The sequence below is a fragment of the Hemicordylus capensis genome, chromosome 4 (genome assembly GCF_027244095.1).
Source record: "Hemicordylus capensis ecotype Gifberg chromosome 4, rHemCap1.1.pri, whole genome shotgun sequence".
NCBI lineage: Eukaryota > Metazoa > Chordata > Lepidosauria > Squamata > Cordylidae > Hemicordylus > Hemicordylus capensis.
In genome coordinates this window covers 29,900,263-29,921,901 of record NC_069660.1, presented here as the reverse complement: position 1 = coordinate 29,921,901, position 21,639 = coordinate 29,900,263, and the positions used below count along the sequence as shown (strand labels likewise).

Below are 21,639 nucleotides of genomic sequence, written 5' to 3'. Positions count from 1 at the left end.
CATGGAAGTAAATTATGTCGAAAAAGCAGATTAGAACTGTCTTTTATCTTTCACATAGCTCATCTGGTTTCCTGAAATACTTGAATTTTATAAACAAAACTCTTCAACTTTGTTGTTCTCATTTCCAACTTATTTTTTAAAATAAAAGGATGTTTGCGCAGCTTTTTTCTGTTGTTCTACTTGTGGCTAAATGTTGTTTTATTTTCATTCCAGGTATCTGCATCATATTGGTGCATTTATTGATAAGATACAGGCTGCATTTCATGCCCGAAAGTGTTGCTGTTGTTTCTTTAGGTGAGTACCTGTTTTCAAGTTTGTAGTTTCCCATTGGCAAATGAATTGTGTTCTTGTGTTCTAATTATTCAGATAAGAGGCAGCTTCTACAGGCCAACATGACTGGCTCCTGCCTGGAAGTCATTTAAAGGGTTCCTCAGCAGCCCCATCACTACACTGTTGGGGCTATCTCTGAAGTTGCATAGTTTCCTGGCAGGCCTCTACTATTGACAGACGGCTGCCCATCATGTCTCCAGCATTCTTTCTTTCCAGTGCACATCTCAATCCAGTGAATACGATCTATGCACAGATTTGCTGTTGTAGGGAAAGGAGGATGCAGATAATTGTGCAGGGAGCAATGTGCAGACACATTCATGTGTATACTCCTGGCAGAGCTGTTACCAATCTCAGCATCTCCTCTTGCCAGTAAAAAGGCATGTTGAAGAATGTGGCAGAATTGGGTGGTGGAATGGACTGTGCCGCTCCAGACTGCAGTGTGGTGGGTGGAGAGGAAATCATATTTTTCAGTGCTGACCTGTGTTAAAAGTTCCCTGAAGACAGAAAGCCCAAACAGCTGGAATAGAATCCTTCTATCTGATGTTCTAGTCTTCTGTTTATTTATTATTTATTTATTTGATTTATATACCGCCCTTCCAAAAATGGCTCAGGGCGGTTTACAATTACCGGTTTGCAAAGATCTTACATGAAGACATATTCAAAAATAGAATTTGCCTGAACCCAGCCAGTGGGTGAAAAAAGTGTCCATTGGAGCAGTGTCATTGCTCAGAGGTGGGTCCCTGCCAGTCTGGACCCAGAAGACCAGGAATGCTGAGGCATCAGCAGGTGCTAGAGCTACAGTTGAGCAGCACTGGGGTTGAATCCCTATCCGCCACAGTGAGGGATGAGGGATAGGGTGGGGCATTCCCTTGGTGATCCTTTAGAATGCCCTTGGCTGGTTCAGCGAGAGGCATGGAGGAGGAGAGAGATGGACTCGTCAAAGGGTCCCCACCAAGTTTGGACAGTCCAACAGATTATGTTGGACTACATCATCCTCAGCTGTAGTGATTTTTGGCTGGGAATGATGGGATTTGTAGCCAACACATCTGGGAACTCTGGACTAAGGGAGGCAGTAGTTGCCCTGCAGAGCAGAACAGCCAGATGGCTGAGAGGTCTGGGAAGCATTTACTCATCCGCATCCCAGCTTGATGTGCCTCCACATAGCCAGAGATACTTGAGTCTCTCCCCTCCCCCCCCCGCCCCCCGGTGTAATAACATACCAGAGGCCATTAAGGAGAAGACAGTCCATCCCAGTAGAGCTAGCTTGTATCTCGGGACAACTTTGTTGTACCATTGCATTGTCATCTGCCTTTGTAATTGACAGTGGAGGTATTGGGATAGTTGGACACTGAGTTGTCCCCCTTGGTCTAGGAACTGGTAACACCCACCTACAGATCTGTGCAGTGCAGTCTACCTCAGCATTCTACTGCCTAATTCTCAACTAATTCTCCTGCATGTATAGACCAGGTGCAGGCCAGTGCTGTAAGGGGCTTTTCAAAAAGGCCTTCATACTACTGCTGCTGCTAGAAGAAGTAATGTTGGCAGGTCAGCAGGCCATTGCAGGGGAAGGGAAGTCAGAAACTTAATTGCTGTTTCCCCTTCTGGCTGCCCTGCCCTCTCTTTGACCTCAGAAAGCAGTGCCAGCCTACCAGAGAGCTTTACCTTGCTCCTATGCATTGCCAGGTCAGTCCAGAATAAACCTGAAATCATCCATGATTTGATTCTGGATGAAGGGGCTGACGTGGTATGTATCACAGAGACTTGGTTGGGGGAGGCTGGTAGGGATGTGCATGGTCCGGAGCAGTCTGGACCGGCACCGAAGGGGGGCCTTCCTTTTAGGGCGGGGAGGGCTTGCTTACCCCTCCCGCCTCTTTGCCCCCTCCTGCGCCCGTATTTTACAGAGTAATTGGGGCGCTGGAAACCAGCTGCCCCAGCTGCCCCCGCCGCCTCCCGCAAGCGGATTAGGGGCAAAAAAAACCTACTGCTGCCCTCCCGGGTAGACCGGGCCTCCGGCTTCTTCCCGGCGGGTAGACTGGGCCTCCGGCCGAAGTTCTATTAGCTGAGGAGTCCTATCGCGCGTGCACACGCGCCCCAGGCCCCAGTTGGGCCTGAGACTTTGGCGAGAGAGGAGCTCTGTTCGCGAGCTCCTCTCTATTTTTTGCAAACGATGTGGTGAGCACTCGGGGGGGGGCAGCGGGGGGGAGGGAGGGCGGCAGTAGGTTTTTTTGGCCCCTAATCCGCTCGCGGGGGGGGGGGGGCTGGGGCAGCTGGTTTCCAGCGCCCCAATTACTCTGTAAAATACGGGCGCTGGAGGGGGCAAAGAGGCGGGAGGGGTAAGCAAGCCCTCCCACCCTTAAAGGAAGACCCCCCACCCGGACCCGGACCGGCCAAGTCCGAACCGGTCTGGAAGTTCGGAGGCCTTTAGAATGGCCTCCAGACCGGTTCGGACACACCCCTAGAGGCTGGTAGCCCAGTCTGGTCCCAGGTTCTCCCTCCAGGGTACTTTGTTGAGCAGGTGCGGAGATGTGGGTGGGGAGGTAGAGTTTCTGTGGTTTATAAGAATAAAATCTCCCTTGCCAGGATCCCTGTCAAAGTGTCTGACCATATTGAATGTGTGTACTTAAGATTGGGGACCAGGGATAGATTGGGACTTCTGTTGGCGTACCGATAGCCCTGCTGCCCAACAGAGTCCCTAACTGAGCTGACGGACTTGGTCTCGGGTTTGGCGTTGGAGTCTCCCAGGCTTGTGGTGATGGGGGACTTCAATGTTCACTTTGGGACCAATCTGTCCAGGGCAGCTCAGAAGTTCATAGCGGCCATGACAACTGTGGGCCTATCCCAAGTGATCTCGGGACCGATGTATATTGCTGGTCACACGCTTGAGCTGGTCTTTCACTCTGAACATGGTGGTGTTCCGTGGGTGGGGACTCCCTATGTTTTCCCCATTGTCATGGATGGACCACCATCTGGCTAAGGTTGGACCTATGACCACGTCCCACCTCTGCAGAGGCGAGGGGCCATTAGGATGGTCTGCCTGAGAAAGCTATTGGATCCAGTAGAATTCTGAGAAGCCTTGGAGGGATTTAGTGTTGGCTCTGCTGGTGACCCTGTCAACACTCTGGTGGAGAATTGGAACAATCAACTCACTAGGGCAGTAGAAATGATCACTCCTAAGCTTCCTCTCCAAGCCACTTCGAAACTGGCCCGTTGGTATACAGAAGAACTATGGGGACTGAAGCAGCAGGTGGACAACTAGAGCATAAATGGAGAAAGACTCAACTCAAATCCAACAGATTATTACATAGAGCACATATTAAGATCTATGCTCAGGTGATATGTGCAGCAAAGAAGCGATTCTTTTCCACCTGTATCATGTCTACAAGTTCACGTCTAGCTGAGTTGTTCATGGTTTTGAAGGGGCTAGTGTGCATCCCTTCTCCCTTGAATCAGTACTTGGAAACGACAATTACTTGCTGTGATGTTTTAAATGAGTGTTTTCTGGACAAAATCTCTTGTATTCTGGCTGGCTTGGATTCAAACTCCACAATTGTTACAGTGTCTGATGCCGAGGTGTCCAGCAGCTCCCCTTATGTGATAACTTTGGATCCATTTCAGTTTGTGATTCCTGAGGGTGTGGACAAGTTGTTTGGAATGGTGTGGCCTACCACCTGTTCTGTTGATCCTTGTCCAACATGGCTTATACTATCAGGTTGGGAAGCTGTTGTAGAGGACCTGGTGGAGATTATAAATGCGTGTCTGAGGAAGGGCAGGATGCCTCCTTGTCTTAAGGAGACACTCATTAGACTTCTGAAGAAGCCTGCCTTGGATCGCTCAAACAATTGCAGGCCTGTCTCCAACCTTCCATGGCTGGGCAAGGTGATTAAGATGGTGGTGCCCCCCCTGCTCCAGGCAGTCTTGGAGGAAAGTTATTATCTAGACCCATTTCAAACTGGCTTTTGGGTGGGCTATGGGGTAGAGACTGCCTTGGTCGGCCAGATGGGTGATCTCCAATTGGGAATTGACAGAGGAATGTGACTCTGTTGGTCTTCTTGGATCTCTCGGCGGCCTTTGATACTATTGACTATAGTATCCTTCTGGAACGTCTGAGGAGGTTGGGGGGTGGGAGGCACTGCTTTGCAGTGGTTCTGCTCCTACCTCGGGAAGATTGCAAATGGTGTCTCTTGGAGACTGTTGTTCTTCAAAATCTGAACTTTCCTATGGTATCCCTCAGGGCTTCATACTGTCTCCGGTTTTGTTTAGCATCTACATTAAACCACTGGGATTGATCATCAGGAGATTTGGGACAGGATGTTATCAATATGCTGATGATACCCAAATCTGTTTCTCCATGTCAACATCATTAGGAGAAGGCATAACCTCCATAAATGCCTGCCTGGAGGCAGTAATGGGCTGGATGAGGGATAACAAACTGAGGCTAAATTCGAATAAGACAGAGGTACTTATTGTGTGGGGTTGGAACTTGGGAGATGATTCTGATCTACTGGTTCTGGATGGGGTCACGCTTCCCCAGAAGTAACAGGTATGCAGTCTGGAAGTGCTTCTGGATCCAAACCTCTCTCTGGTGTCCGAGGTTGAGGTGGTGGCCAGAGATGCTTTTTATCAGCTTTGACTGATAAGCCAGCTGCACCGGTTCTTGAGATGAGCAACCTCAAAACGATGGCACATATGCTGGTAACCTCTAGGCTGGATTACTGCAATGTACTCTGTGTGGGGCTGCCTTTGTACCTAGTCCAGAAACTGCAGTTAGTCCAGAATGCGGTGACCAGTTTGGTCTCTGGGTCATCTAGGAGAGGCCATATTGACTCCTGTGTTGAAAGAACTACACTGACTGCCGATAACGTTTCTGGGCAAAAAACAAGGTGCTGGTTATTACCTATAAAGCCCTAAACAGCTTAGGCCCTGGGCATTTAAGAGAACATCTTCTTCACCATGAGCCCCATCGCCTGTGAAGATAATCTAGAAAGGTTCATCTGTGGTTGCCACCCACTCATTTGTCAGCTGCCTGAGAGCGGGCCTTCTCTGTTGCTGCCCCTGGACTTTGGAATGCACTGCTTGTTGAAATAAGAGTGTCCCCATCTCTGGCAATTTTTAAAAAGGCACTGAAGACATATTTATTCACCCAGGCTTTTAATAAGATTTATTGTTTTAATATTTTAATGTTGGGTTTTAAAATTATTTTAATTGTTTAATTGATTTTATGTTTAAATGTTTTAAACTGTTTTAATTGTGTTTTAAATTTTAATTGTTGAAATGTTTTAATCTTTTAATTGGTTGTTTTCATTCTCTTGTAAACTGCCCAGAGAACTTGTGTTTGGGGCGGTATAAAAATATGTTAAATAAATAAACTGTAAACCTCCCAGAGACTCAGGTTGTGAGTGGTATAAAAATATGTTTTATAAATAATTACTACTACTACTATTTCTTCTATTATGAAGAATATTGATATACTGCTTTTCCACAAAAGTTCTCAAAGCAGTTTATAGAGAAAAACAAATAATAAATAAGATTGTTTCCTGTCCCCAGAAGACTCGTAATCTAAAAAGAAACGTGAGGTGGACATAATCAACAACCACTGGAAGGATGCTTTGCTGCAGTTGGAGAGGAACAGTTAATGTCTCCCTGCTAAATAGAAAGAAATAACTTTGAAAGGTGTCTCTTTGCTCAGTTATGAGGGGTCTTAATACTGATGATCACCTATTAGGCAAAAGATAATGGTGGGGAAGCAGTTCCCAGAGTCATCCTCTCTCCACCTAATAAGGAATAGGCACAGTGGATGGCTTCCCAGATCTGCTTTCGATGGGGTAGGAGGGGAGAAGGATTTGCTCGGACTGGCTCCGAGCTATTCTTTCTCCAGCTCCTGTCTTTCTTGAGAGCTAATCAGGTCTGTGGATGGGCTGGGGATCATTGAACCTAATCACTTGAATGGAAGTCACAAGCACAGTAGGAAGCACTCCGTGGTCTGGTCTCTTGACTGAGCCGCTCTGTCAACAGCTGAGACATATTTGGTACCAGTCAGATGTGAGCAGCTGGGAGAAATTGACCCCTTCTAACTTGGCAAAGAGGCACCTTTTAACGTGGTGATTTTCTTTATTTAGCAGGGGGAGAGTAACTGGCCCTATCCACCCCCAGCACAGTACCTCCAGTGACTGTTGCTGGTGTCTATCTTGTGTTTCTTTTTAGATTGTGAGTCCTTTGGGGACAGGGGTCCATTTTATTTATTTATTTCTCTGTGTTAACCGCCCTGAGCCATTATTGGAAGGGAGGTATAGAAATCAAATAAATAATAAATTCAGAAACGCCAACAAGAATGTGCATAGGGCTTGATGAATTAGGTCATTAAAATACACTAATGAAGTTGGTAGCACTGCAAATCTAAATGTACCAGAAAACAATTCAAGTGAGTGCAGCAAATAGTTCTTAGCACAGCACCATTCAGTGAGTCCCAGTGCATTTGGAACTAAATCAGCTGTTCATCAGGAGACTTTTCATGTGACTGAAAATCTTCCTTCCAAGAAGAACTGTTTCTTGTAGATAATTGTCTCTTGCTGCAGCATTGAAGATTACAAATTCTAAGTCTGTGGAGTTTTATTATCCAGTCATAGAGACCAAGAGCTGCAATATGGCTACATATCAGAACCCCAGTGAAGTTGGTTGTACTCTCTGTTCATTATGTATGTCAGTATGCTGAGCTTAAGGACTCCTGTGCTGTGGACAAATTCTTATGTTAATTTGTTATATACTGAGACTTATATTTATGCCCCCAAATCATGTTTAAACATTGCAAGAATGGCTGTGTAAGTATATTTTCTAACTTTAGTAAACTACTTTGGCCCAGGATGCCAGTTTTTCCATCAGCTTCCTGATGTGTATTAGAACCAAAACATATATTTGTGTGCAATAATTCATGGATATGCACATGACTGGTGAATACAGCCATTCCTGGTTCCTGCTGTAAAATTCTGCATCCCTTCTGCCCAAAGATGAAAGGGGAGATTTCATGTTTCCACACTCGTGCATTCTGTTGTGACTTGGCTGTGACTTAGTTGTGACATTCTGTGTGACTTGGCTTATTATCCACTGAAGTGCTATCTGCTGTTGCTTGGGAAACGTTTCAACATGTTAATCTGAGCAAGGGGCATAAACATATCCTGTTTAGACTTACTGGTAATTAGGTGTTTTGGAATACCTGTTTATCAAACTTCATCTTTCTGTGTATTGTATAACACCAATGTCCCTGAGATCCAGTCAGTGGGGCCCAAATGTCCTTGTATATATGACCTTTATATCGGTCCTTGACAATTTTTTTTTGGATCTAGGAATCAGTCCAAACATTTGGGAACCAGACAATGGACGCTTGAAAAAATTATCAGAATTAATGCATTGTGGAAGGGGGGGGGGTAAATTTACTGCCCTTGCCCCCAGACAAGCAAGTTCTTATTTTGGGAGCACAAACTATGCTCCCAGATGAGCAGTGCTGTGTAGGCCGGGATGACATGCCCCAGCCTCTAGGAATCCCACAATGCACCGTGTAACATGTGCAATGCATTGGGGGCTTCAGTCAAGAAACGGGCGCTCTATGTGCCCGTCTCTGTTTGTGGCTGGGCTGGAAGCAGCCCAGCTCACACCCAAGCAGCATGTCTGGGATAAGGGAGTGCTTGTTCCCTTAACCTTGGCTAGCAGCTGGGTTAAAAATCCAGGCTAGGCAGGGCTGGCCTGCCTGGATCAGGCTCAATCCTAGTGGTTCTCATGCACAGCCTGACCTAGGCTGGGTGTTCCTAGGCTGGGTTAGGCTGCATGTGAGAGCAGCCTCAATTTCTAATTTGTAAACTCTCAAACTTAGTAGAAAAATGTTATGCAAGACAATAATCCATTCTTTTAAACTCGTCTTTTCACTGTACTGGATTGGTCTGTTAATCCTGGAGTTGCTCAAATTACAGTGCGTGTGTGTGTGTAGTGATTGATCTAATCTGCCTAATTCTACATCATACTTTCCTGCACTACCTCAAGCTGTGGTTTCCAGTTCTAATTTTCAGGCAAACTATGGTTTGTGCAAACCATAATTTCCCAGTTCATATGTAGGGAAGCTCTAGTACAAACAGCCAAACTGTAGTTTTCCATGAACACGTGAACTGAGCCAAAGTCACTTAGAAGTTTCTGTTCTAAATAATAGCTAGACAAATTCAAACTGGGGTTTGTTAAATGCTTAGCCAATATTGGTAAGTGCCTCATTATCGCTGTCATTCTTCTTCTCCTCAGGCGCTTGTGCCAAATTTGCCTCCTTTTTAACAAGGAGCCTAAATAAGGCAAAACATCCCCTAACTTATTTTGACATGAATATGAATCATTATCCAAGCTTATTCATGCTAACATAGCTTGCTGTCCCTTGACTCATCTTCAGATCTTTCTCATATGTAGTAAAAAACAACAACCCTAATTTAATTAGGGAAGTCAAGTCTGAAAATTGAGCATTTATGTTAGATAATTTTTGTTTTTTTGTCCTTAATTTCAAAGATGAGTTTCCTAAACAAATAATAATATAAAGTGCATTGAGAGCACTTTAAACAGGTTTTCCTTTTTCTATCAGCAGAATTTGCTAATGGACAGCGTAATACATTCTTTTCTATGAGGTCTTCTTTCTGTCACTGTTCCAGATGTAATTCTGTAGCTTTATTTCAGGAAATCTCTACAAGTTAATCCAGTCAGGTTCCTTCCTTCACACTTTGAAAAAGAGGACTCCTAATTAAACAGTAGGAGTAAATATTTGCTTACAAAGTTCAAACACAGTGTGGACAATGCAAGTCGTTTAATGGTACTAGAGAAGGACATTCTGTTCTGGTAGCTCCAGGTCTTAACACTCACATCAGTTTTGGAGGATGAATACTACTGAAAGATGCTCGGGCAGGTGTGCATCCTAGACAACTGTGGGATGCAGTGGGCCCCCAGACAACTGTCTCCTCTTGCCCTATTATAGTTATGCTCCTGTACCTCTGTTTGGATTATCTTGGGGTCAACTGATTGTCACTTTAAGTAGCACAGCGGGGAAATGCTTGACTAACAAGCAGAAGGTTGCCGGTTCGAATCCCTGCTGGTACTATATTTGGCAGCAGCGATATAGGAAGATGCTGAAAGGAGTCATCTCATACTGCGCGGAAGGAGGCAGTGGTAAACCCTTCCTCTGTTTTACCAAAAGAAAGCCACAGGGCTCTGTGGGCACCAGGAGTCGAAATCAACTTGACGGCACACTTTACCTTTACCTAGGGTCAACTGATTAGTTACCTATTGCCTCTATCTGGAAGAGAGAATTCCCTTCTTAATAATGAGTAGAGATTTTGCCAAACAACAACAACAACCCCAAAACCACCCTACTCCAACAACAAAACAATAGAGATTTTAAATGAATGAATGAATGAATGAATGAATGGGGGATGGTACTTATCCCCTCTTTTAAAACTACTCATTTTCTGCCCTAGCCTGAACACACACTCTCTCCCCCCCACTCTCAATACAAATACAAATTCAGTACATTATATTGATTGCCAACCATATTATTTTTTTATTTAACATATTTCTATACTGCCCAAAACTTGCATGTCTGATCAGTCAGTACCACTTGAGTTGTTGCTGCTTAAAGTAGCCTGCAGGACTACCACGTCCACCAACCCCCGTTGGAACAGATCTTGCAAGGAGATGGGTAGGTTTGCAAATGGGCATAGAAATTTTTTAACAAGGCTTGGCATGGTGAAACTAAGGCTTTATGATGGGAATTGCTTGTAAAAAAAATTTTAGGTGCCTTTATTTTTGCAGAGTATGTGTTTTTTGAATAATATCCTGTGACAAAAGGTAGCCTAACTATACCAGTCAGTCAAACTTTGTATAGTAGAAGCCAAAGGCCCCGATAAAAAGGGAAAGAACATATTTAGGACAGATCCAACAGCAGAGCATAGGCAAAATTAAAGATACAAATTGAAGAATTGTCCCCAGAGTCTTCCTCACTATTCAGACAAACATGGACACTTAATAGGTCACGGCCAAATTGTGATCCATTAGTAGAAAACAAACATCTTCAGCATCTGACCCAAACTTAGGCATTGTCAGAAGATCTGCTACAATTTATCTCTGATGCGCTAGCAGAGGTTATTTTACGAGATAATAAGATGGTGCACACAACCAAAAACGCAGATGCCGCTCAGGGCTGGCAGGGAGGCAGGCTCGGATCCCAGTGAGCGGCAGAGCAGAGGAGGAAATTCCCAGGCCCTAAGCCAGGGGTAAATTCACAGGCTTGGGGCCCGAGGCAGTGTTGGGATCGGGCTCGATCCTGGCACCTCACACGGGCAACCAAGCCAAATATCTCACAAAAAGCTTCTTTAACCATAATGACACTCATCTAAAACTGGATTTTTTCCAGTATGCACAATGAAAGGAAACAAGGTTGATCACATGCTTACTCAGTGTTTCAGTCTGAAAGCTGAATGATCTATCCAAGATGTAAGATCGTATTTAGGGCAGTCTAGTGATTAAAAGCATGAGCTAAGTACTGCAGGTCCTTTATTCAGATCTTAACCCAGCCATGAACTCAACGGCTGACATCCAAACTAAGAACGCTCTGATGCGGAGATGGTGTGTGTGGCTATGTGGGGGTGGGGGGTGGTTTTTATCTTTCTCCCCTTAGCTCTGAAGCTGATTGTGCCCTCTGAAAATATATCCCTGAGAATTGCACAGCCCTCAGTGACATATTTTGAGGGGCTACAGTTAGCTTCAGAGCGAGGGAAAGATTGACTAAAATTGCCCCTTCCCTGAAGTGTGTGCTGAGCATTCACTGCACTGGCGCTTTCTTAATCTGGGTGTTGGCCATTGGTTGAAGCTTTAGTTGATTTCCTGTGTCTCAGAGTCCACACATTTCTATTCCCAGAACCCATAATATGAGGTTGATAATATTGGCCTACTTTAAGGGTTGTTGTAAATTCTGCTGAGCTAATGTATGTAAGCCATTAAACCACAGGTAACTTCCATCTTTTAGTCATGATGATTAAGTTTATGTTTTTGTCTTGCTCTTTCCCCTCATTTATCTTCTTTAATCCTGTATTTATTTATTTGATTGATTGATTGATTTCTATACCACCCTTCCAAAAATGGCTCAAGGCAATTTACATTAAAATAAAAACAATTAAAATCAATTAACTGTTAAAAGAAAACACTATAAAACCAATATGAAACCAGTTAACAAAACATTTAAAATAATTTTAAGCATGAATTGTCCCCTTTATTAAGCATGCTGCCCTGGTTTACATTTGGATGGGTGACTGCATGTGGGCGCTATTTGCAGTAAGATATTCCCCTTAGGGGATGGGGCCTAAGCTCAGTGGCAGAGCATTCACTGAAAAGCAGAAGGTCCCAACTTCACTCCCTAGCATCTCCAGGTTGGGCTGGAAGAAACTCCTGCCTGAAAGCTTGGAGAGCTGCTGCCAGTCAGTGTAGACAGTACTGAACTAGATGTACCAGTGGTCTGACCTGGTATAAGACATTTTCCAAGGTTTGTTCCTATGCAGCATTATGTGTTTCTTGTGGTTTTCTATCCCAGTACTGGCCTGGCCCAGAATGCTTTGAATGGCCTATGAAAGAAGTCAATGTCAGAAGAGCTGATGTTTAGAAGTTTGTGTGAGATTGCAGCTTTGAAAATTGGCTGAAAGGACAGTGTGGCAGATGAATACATATATCCATCTGCCACATTGATGATGAATACATATATTATTATTTTACATTATATATTTTACATTATATAGTCAGAATCTAAGCTTTTGTATGGTGTCCCTCAGGGCTCCATAATGTCTCCAATTTTGTTTAACATCTACATGAAATCACTGGGAGAGATCATTAGGAGATTTGACGCAGGGTGTTATCAATATGCTGATGACACCCAAATCTGTTTCTCCATGTCGACATCATTGGGAGAAGAAATAACCTTCCTAAATGCCTGCCTAGAGGCAGTAATGCGCTGGATGAGGGATAATAAACTCAGGCTGAATCCAGATAAGACGGAGGTACTGATTGTGCAGGTTCTGGATGGGGTCACGCTCCCCCGGAAGGAACAGGTATGCTGTCTGGAAGTGCTTCTGGATCTGAATGTCTCGCTGGTGTCCCAGGTTGGGGCAGTGGTCAGAAGTGCTTTTTATTGGCTGATACGCCAGCTGCGTCTGTTTCTTGAGATGAACAACCTCAAAACGGTGGTACATATGCTGGTAACCTTTGGTTGGATTACTGCAATGCACTCTATGTGGGGCTGCCTTTGTACGTAGTATGGAAACTGCAGTTGGTTCAGAACTCAGCGGCCAGGTTGGTCTCTGGGTCACCTCGAAGACACCAAATTACTCCTGTGTTGAAAGAACTACACTGGCTGCCAATATGTTTCTGGGCAAAATACAAGGTGCTGGTGATTACCTATAAAGCCCTAAACAGCTTAGGTTCTGGGTATTTAAGAGAACATCTTCTTCACCATGAGCCTCACTGCCTGTTAAGATCACCTGGAGAGGTTCGTCTGTGGTTGCCGCCAACTTGTTTGGCAACTACTTGGGAACGGGCCTTCTCCATTGTTGCTTCTGAACTTTGGAAAGTGCTCCCTGTTAAAATAAGAGCCTCCCCATCTCTGGCAACTTCTAAAAAGGCACTGAAGATAGATTTATTCACCCAGGCTTTTAATTAGATTCATGGTTTTAATTTTTTATGTTGGTTTCAAATGATTTTGATGTTAAGGATTTTAATGTTTAAATTATCTTAATTGTAAACCGCCCAGAGATGCAGGTTTGGGGCAGTACAAAAATATGTTAAATAAATATTACATAAGGAATAGAAATAAGGTGTGTAAGGGTAATGAGGGCATTACTTTTAAACTAGGAGATACGTCACAAAAGAGGTTTCAAGGAAAGTTCATACAGTGCAAAATGATACAGTAGGGGGAGGGGCATTCCTGGAAATCTGTTTTTGTAACATTCAACAATGGTGCAATCAGTACAGGTGTACCTTGCTATATGTGATACTGCTATTCACAGTAAATCATTCAAAATCTTTTTCCTGGATAAGGATTTTCCTGCTTCCACCCAGTTAACTACTCTCATCTACCTTCCTTGCAGCTGCATAATCTTAATGACATAGCTGTTTGTCATTACTCCTTGATTCTCCTGCATAATTGCTTTGCATCATCTCCTCTTGCTTAGGAAACTCCACCCATCCTGAAGTGAGATCACTTGTTCTTGTCCTGTTGGATGGGTGGGACATGTTTGATTGGGTGAGCCCTGGAGTTCACCGGCCTGTCAATCAAGACAAGGGTTTACTTCCTGTTAACTCTGTAGAGAGAGGGGAGACTAGTCACTACACATGTAAATCAGTTGTCTGGGCTTCTGCCAATTCATAGGAATGTAGTTTATAATCACCATCACCACCACCTGTTATTTATAACAATGTGCAATGTTTACTAGGTGTGGCACAACAAGGAAAACCCCTTTGCTTCCACCTTGCTATTCATGAGACAAAAGGAGTAGCAAGATGGAAAGAAAAGGTAACACTAGTTCAGAGTGAAGGAAGGAAGGAAAAGGAGTTAAAGAACAGAAAAATCCACCTAGGAGTAGGAAAGAATAAAAATAATCAATTTGAACATCAAGGAGAAATGCAAGAGAGAAAAGATGAATTTTTAATGATCTCTTAAACTATGAAAAAGAGGACAGCAGAATATTTAGAGGGTGAGAGGTCACTTTGTGTAGGGTCATGAGAGAGATGGCATGGAGATGAGAAATGGTACAAGGAAACTGAGCTTTAACAAGAAGATTGCAGGGACTAAGGAGGAGAACAGTGAGAAATAAATGAAGACACATAAGAAAGGACAACAACAGGCAGAGACCTGAAGGTTAAAAGAAGAAGCTTTTACACTTAAAATGAAACAATAGAGGAAGCTAGTGGTTGGCACCTTCACTAGCTTCCTCTGTTGTTTCATATTAAGTTTAAGCTTCTTCTTTTAACCTTCAGGTCTCTGCCTGTCGTTGTCCTTTCTTATGTGTCTTCATTTATTTCTCACTATTCTGCTCCTGCCAAAAAAGAAAAATGGAATGAGCAAAAGAACTGAGAATAAAGATAATAGGCTTAAGCTGATAGGAAGGCCAAGAAGCAAAATATTACAATAATCAACATGAGATAAAAAGAGGGTCTGAATAAGGGCTTTAGTATATCTGTATTAAAAAGGATGAATTCTAGAAATACAGAGAACTGACAAACTGTAGTTTGGTCAGCAATGTGACCTGTAAAAGAAAGACGAGGATCAGAGATAATACCCATTCTTAATTTGCTGAGAAGACTGAAGAGTGATGGTCCCAAGTGAAAGAGAAAGAAAAGGCAACATGAAGGAAACACAGTACATCATGGGCAGCATCCAGAAAGAGCTGGTTATGACTGTCCCGTTGAAATTCATAGGACTTAACTTAGTCATGAGTAGCGAATCTTGATGCTGCCCTCTGTCTGTGCAAATGAATATAGCTGTAAGACAACTGGAAATGTTAGGAAGAACAGACCGAGACACTTCTTTATTTTTTTTAATTGTTCCATTTCTAGACCACTTTTCATTAAAATAATCCAAAGCGGTTTACAATATAATTAAAACAATGCACAATTAAAATACAAATTAAAAGTACAAATATTAAATATAAAATTAAAAATCTATTTAAAAGTTTAAAGACCTATATAGAACAGTAACACAAAACACACAAAGCAGCAGCAGTAAAAACTGTACTCTCATATAAAAGCGTGGGTGAAAAGCCACGTTTATACTTGTTTTCTAAAAATCATGATGGAGGCCAAGGAGCGGGGTTTGGCTGTGAAACATCAGCTGAGTCCACTGGCAACAATATAAATTTGCTTCTCCGGTTGGGAATGGTGTAGGCTTGGTGTAAGAAGGCAAAGGTTCACTTGTAAAAAGGTCTCCTGGGAATATTACAAATGTAAGTAGTCATGAGCTTGACATGTTATTGATTTTATATTGTTCCAAATGTGTTTTTATGAAGTGGTTTAATTCTATTTTTTAAATGTCATTTTAGTTTGCACCTGAAGAAGGCCTTGGCTGAAACGTGTTGGGCTAATAAAAGTTTTCACAGCACCGTGAGACTGTGGGGCTATTCTTACGATACAAAAATTGGGCTAGGAAAATCCTAGCCCGATTTTTGTGATCGTAAGAACCACCGGGCTCGCAGCCGAGCCCAGTGGTTCTGGAGCGGCTAACCTGCTCCTGTAGCCCGCCCCTTAGCCTGGGTTTGCGGAGTGAGCACTCCGCAAACCCGGGCTATCTGCTCGTGAGTAGCTGTAGCGCAGCTCCGGGCTGCAGCTACTTATGAGTAGACCCCCGGCCAGGAGGCTTAAAAGCAGCCTCCCAGCTCGGGGGTCTCCCAAGTATGCCCTGCGTGCTCGCACAGGGCATTCTGGGGCTTTCCGAGCTCCCCAGCCCCCGCCGGCTGCGTCTCGGAGCCAGCCATTGTGTGGGCGGCTGATCCGGCCGCCCAGGGCTCCCTGCTCACTCGCTCTTCCCACTCACCGGACAAAATCGGGTCTCACTGATCGTGAGACCCAGTCCTTTGTCTCCTTTTTTTGCTTTTCTAGTTGGATGCTTCTTTGTTTTTTTCCATCTGCTTTTGCATCTAAGGAAAATGCTGACCCACGTGACGTTCTAGAGGCTGGGGCACAAAATCAATCCTGGCCTTCAGATATCCCACAATGCACCATGTGAGGAGCGCAGTGCATTGAGGGATCCCCCTGTGAGTTGAACGATCCTGTACCTGGGTAAAACAATCCCGTACCTGGGTAAAAGGGTGCGAGTAAATTCCAAGCCTACCCAGGGAGGCAGCACCAGGATCGAGCCTGATCCTGACACTTCACACAAGCAGCCCTACCCAGGTAGGGCTTCCCAAGCCTGGGTAGGGCTGCTCATGTGAACAGCCTCAATATGTTATGTTCTCCTGACAGTTTCAGCAGGTCGGAGTAGTATGTATCTTCTTGCTTTAAAAATCTCCTTCAGAACTCAGTTTTTCAAACCAGTTACTCTTGAGTAGAAATAAAGAATAAGCCCTGATTCCGACCCCTGATCTTTTTGTGTTTAAATGAATGTTGTAGAAGTCTGTTTTTTAGTCAATAAAACTTCCTTTCTTAGCTTTGTCATTGCTGTAATCCTTAAGATCCATCTCCCAGATCCAACTCCTAGCTCTTTTGCCACCCATTTAAGCACAAGGACTTCCAAGTACCAGGCATGCCTCTCTGTTGCTGCACCACTACCGGGGGAAGATACTTTTACTTCATTTTTGTGTTGTTGTTTTTCTTTGTGGATTTGCTTTACTATGGTGATCTATTGTTATTGACCAGCATGACAGGCAGCCCCACTGAAGACACTAGGGACCCTTTGGGGTTGCTGCCCAACTTGAAAGGCAGCCCTGACAGTGTAGTGCGGCGTGGCTGCTGTAGAATGACTTACTGCTTCCAGGCAGCAACACTGAATTCTTTCCATTGGAACCATGTCACCAACTGTTTTTATATTGTTACTGCCTTGGGAATCCTTTGATGGAAAGACAGGTCACTGACAAATATTTATAATAATTAAATCAAATGGGATCCTTTAAAAGCCAGATGAAGGTAGTTGAGCGTTATTGTTGGGGCCTCAGCAAGCATCTGCTCCAGGCCAAGACTCTGTGGCTGGTACCCTGACTAAATTATTCAAAGGAAGTCATGACTAACTTGACCTATTAATTTCAGTAGAACTGCCGTTGGGCAATTCAGTCAGGATGTCAGCCAGTGAAGCTCGCATTCAGTCCAAAGGGGAGCAGAGATGAGGCATCATTTTGGGGTAGGAGCTTAAATCAGATTACTTTCATGGTCATGCCAGCCCTACAACACTATAAATGTGTTTGTATCATTATTTGAAAGCAAACTGAGGATTTGAACTCTTTGATGAGTCATAGTGTTCCGTGTTTATTTCTCTTCTCATATTTCACTTCTTTATTTTCTTTTCAGGTATCCTCATGGGAGCATTTATAAAAATTATAGAATCCCAGAAGCTGGCCAACTGGAAGGTATACCAGGAACATATATCTGTCTGTTCATCCATCCATTCATAGTCACATCCTTTATGCTTTGTTTTCATTTGTGCGAACAAAAGAGGTGCCAGCATGCAGCTCTGAGGTCTTGCTACCTTACTTACCTTTCCTGTCCCTGATCAACTGATTCAGGAAACATGAAGCATCTTGCATTGATCAGCGCAGCCCAAGCCAACAAACAGAATGAGTTGCTGCCTGGAGTACCAGATTTCAAGAGGCTTCAAAATAGCCTGGAAAACCCTGGAAGGGGGAGCATAGCTTCCCCTTCCCCCATTCCAACCCCTGCCCCAAAACTTTGCCACTGCAAGACATGGGGTAGATGTGACCCACCCACCCTAACTGCCTTCCAGTTGCTGCCCCATTTCCTTTGCAGCAGGGGGAAGGTGCCAGACCCCTGCCCCCACCACACCATAGCATAAGATGAAGGCAACAAAATTAATTTTCACCTAGGCTTACAAGCATTCCAGCTAGCCTGGGAATGCTGTTAGAAACAACCTCTAAACAATGAATGAGAAATAAAGATGAGCCCTGAGCTCTATCCATAATTAGACAAATTCCTAGAGGACAAATGTCGGTGACTCAATAGTCATGATAACTAAATGGAGCTTCAGGTTCAGAGGTAGTATACCATTGAATCCCAGTTTCTGCAGGGCAACAGTGGGGGGATGGCTACTCCTTCCTGCCCTTCTTCTGAGCTTCTCTGAGGAATTCTGGGGAAAACAGGATGCTGGACTAGAAGGACCTTTGGTCTGATCAAGCAGGATTCCTCTTATGATCTTCTGCATGTAAGGCATGTATCTCATGTTGTTCAACTGTGACATAGGAAGTTGCCTTATACCCAGTTAGACCATTGATCATTCTAGCTCAGTATTGTCTACACCAGGAATGGGCAAACCTGGCCCTCCAGCTGTTGTTGAACTGCAACTCTCATAATCCCTAGCCACAATTCATTGTGATGAGAGTGGTAGTTCAACAACAGCTGAAGGGCTCAGTTTGCCACTCCCTGGTCTGCACTGACTGGTAGTGACTCTCTAAGGTTTCAACAGGAGCCTCTCCCAGTCCTACCTGAAGATGCCAGGGATTGACCGTGGGACCTTCTGCATGCAAGCAGAGTTCAACTCCCATCAGTCTCATCTCTACCACTGAGCCATGGCCCCATCCCCTAAGGGGAATATCTTATAGCAGACAGTATTCAGATGTAGTCACCCACCAATCCAAATACAAACCAGGGCAGACCCTGTTTAGCAATAGCAATAGCAATAGCACTTACATTTATATACCGCTCTATAGCCAGAGCTCTCTAAGCGGTTTACAATGATTTTAGCATATTGCCCCCAACATTCTGGGTACTCATTTTACCGACCTCGGAAGGATGGAAGGCTGAGTCAACCTTGAGCCCCTGGTCAGAATCGAACTTGTAACCTTCTGGTTACAGGGCAGCAGTTTTACCACTGCGCCACCAGGGGCTCTATAGCAAAGGGAACAGCTCTCCTCCTTTGGGGGCAGGGAACTTGCTTCTTCTTAATCTTTTTCTATGTAAATGGCTTTGAGAACTTTTTATCAACAACAACAACTATTAAGCTGTGGCCTCTCTAAAAGTATGTATTCTGACCATCCCAGCTTTATGTCTGTGGAGCAAAAACCTAATCATTCCTCTTAAAGAATAATTTAAAGACTTAAGTATAGGAAAGCAATGCAGGTTGGATGAGATGACCTCTCACTATTCTCAGTTCCTTCTGTGAGAAGGTGTAAAGAGGTGAATGTTTTCTTTTGTCATGGAAGCATAAAAATGATAGATAACTTGGTGTTTTTTCTGAATAATTGCATAGTCCCATTATTGGGGATTGTTACTGTCAAGCTGACTCCCAATTATGCCTCATTTAAAAATAAAATCCCACTTGATTCTAGCCACACATGGCTTGTGGATCATGATAACTGCAGACGTTTATTTCCGTCTTTTTCAACATAAGAAGTTGTGGTCCTCCCGGGCACAGAACATAATTGGCATCCCAGAGGGAGTGTCTTTAGTTGCTTCAATTTGTATCCTATGCTGCTCTGAAGTTGAGCAACAAATAACAAAAATGAAGTATAAAACGGAAAAGGTACTAAACTGGGGGAACAAAACACCCTCTCTGCTTAATTCCAGTGGTCATATTTCAGCCCAGACTTCTATTGCTTCTAGAAAACAATTGTACATCACAAAGGTACTATGGGATGGATGAGAGCAGCTGCCTTTTGCATCCCCAGCGTTCTCCTTGCTGGACTGTCCCTATATGACTTACCTCACCATAATTGTATTTTGATTATTTCAGCCACAAAGAACTCAGGAGCTGCTGTTTGGTTCGCAGTTCTTATTTCTTTACTAATAGAAGTGCTCTCCAAATTGAGTGTCCAGCTCTTTTGGGAGAGTTATCAACATTTTGTGAGCTTGATCTTCAATTGGAGTAAAGAATTACAACCACTTATTGAATACATCAAGCCTCTTTAAAAGTCAGCACTTTAAAATGTGCAGTTCTTTGTCATTTTCCAGCACCATTTTTGTGCTTGTGAATGTAAAACACAGAGAAGAGAAAAGCATGAGAAATTGACAAAATGGTTTTGCTGAAACCAGCATGTATAATTTTCTAAAAAAAAATAGGCTTTATGCTTTGAAAGTGTAGCAAATGACTGTTTAAAACCAATTTGTCTGAACTGAGCACTTCTGTAGGCACATTATTGCAATCACCTGCAATAAATGGGTTTTTAAGCCTCAGCAATTATATTAAAATTGGAAATTTGCAATCTATAGAAAAAGTAGCTGTTGGGGCTGAGTGTTCCTTTTTGACTTGAAGGGCCTGGTTTGCTCTTTAGGATTTTGGAATTCCTTAGAGTGGCATCCTCATTAGAGTCTACATGTACTTTAACCAGAAGCTGCATCTTTGCAGAGACTTTGCTCAGTTAGGAAGTCTGAGCACCAGTGGCATGGTTTCAGTGACAGGACTTTCATTCCTCTGGGGCTTCCTAGCTTTCCTAAACACTCCAAACAGAGTTTTATTTGTGTGTGGCCGGGTGGGGGGGTGTCCACACTGCTCCAGGATCTCTTGCTATGCTCCCTGATTCACTAGTACCTGTTATGCCTTTTCAGTCAGCTCAAAAGCCATTACCCTTCTCTGTCCTTTCTGGCTTGTTTTTTGATCTTCATTGACCAAACTTTATGCCATGACTGTCCATCCACAGTAGGATTTCCATTCATGACTGACTAACTTGTTCAGGCTGCAGAATTAGTCCTGAAGACTGCCTTCCTGCCTGCCTGCCTACCTACCTACCTACCTACCTATCTATTAACCATCTGATAGAAAACTTCTCCAGATGATTTACATAATAAATTAAAACAAAACCATTAAAACCAAACAAAAACAATGAAAACATTATGCAGTGTTTTAAGTAAAAGCCTGAAGAAGCAGATGTGACTTAAGAGCTTTCTTAAAGGTAGCCAGAGATGGAGAAGCTCTTATTCTGACAGGGAGCATGTTCTAAAGTCCTGGGGTGGCTATGGAGAAGGCCTGGTTCCGATTCACCACCAAATGAGACAGTGGTAATGGCAATTAGACCTCTTCTGACGATCTCAGTAGGCAGCAGGATTCATGACAAAAAAGGTGCTTTCTTAAATACCATGGACCCAAGCCATTAAGGGCTTCACAGGTAATAAATTGAGTTGCTTTGAATCCTATGAGGGCTGATGATAACATAATGACAGCTCTAAACTTGGAGATAGCATGTGCTATTCCAGACAGAATATCTGCAATATAGACATTTAGGATGGCTCATCCTGTGTTGGTCTTTTGACAGTCCTGGGGGTGACACTGACCAGTATAGGACCATTTGGGGCTGTGCCCTTCCCACAGTGAGCATGGGGGGACCACAGAAAAAGGGGGAGCACCCTTTTCCCTGGAGATTTCCCTTGCTCCTGGTTGTCCTCAACAGCCTCAAGTGGAAATGTGGAACTCTGCTATTTGGATATGCCTTAATACAGTCTCAAGGAGTTGGTCAGACTAGTCTTACTACATCTATTTATATTCTGTTTTTTAGCAAAAGTTCTCAATGTGGTTTATATAGAAAAAATAAATAGAATGGTTCCCTGTCCCAAAAGGGCTCACAGTGTAAAAAGAAACCCAAGGGAGGCACACCAGCAGCA

General features: G+C 43.7%; 1 protein-coding gene across 3 annotated transcripts in view; it reads left to right on the top strand.

The window, feature by feature from the left end:
- SLC9A8 (solute carrier family 9 member A8) overlaps positions 1 to 21,639 on the top strand; it is a 106,801-nt gene that overhangs the window by 30,411 nt on the left and 54,751 nt on the right. For all 3 annotated transcript variants that reach the window (XM_053250440.1, XM_053250439.1, XM_053250441.1), the window contains 2 exons: positions 214 to 294; positions 17,383 to 17,441. In XM_053250440.1, coding sequence (XP_053106415.1) covers positions 214 to 294; positions 17,383 to 17,441 — 140 coding nt within the window. The remainder of the gene's footprint in view (positions 1 to 213; positions 295 to 17,382; positions 17,442 to 21,639) is intronic.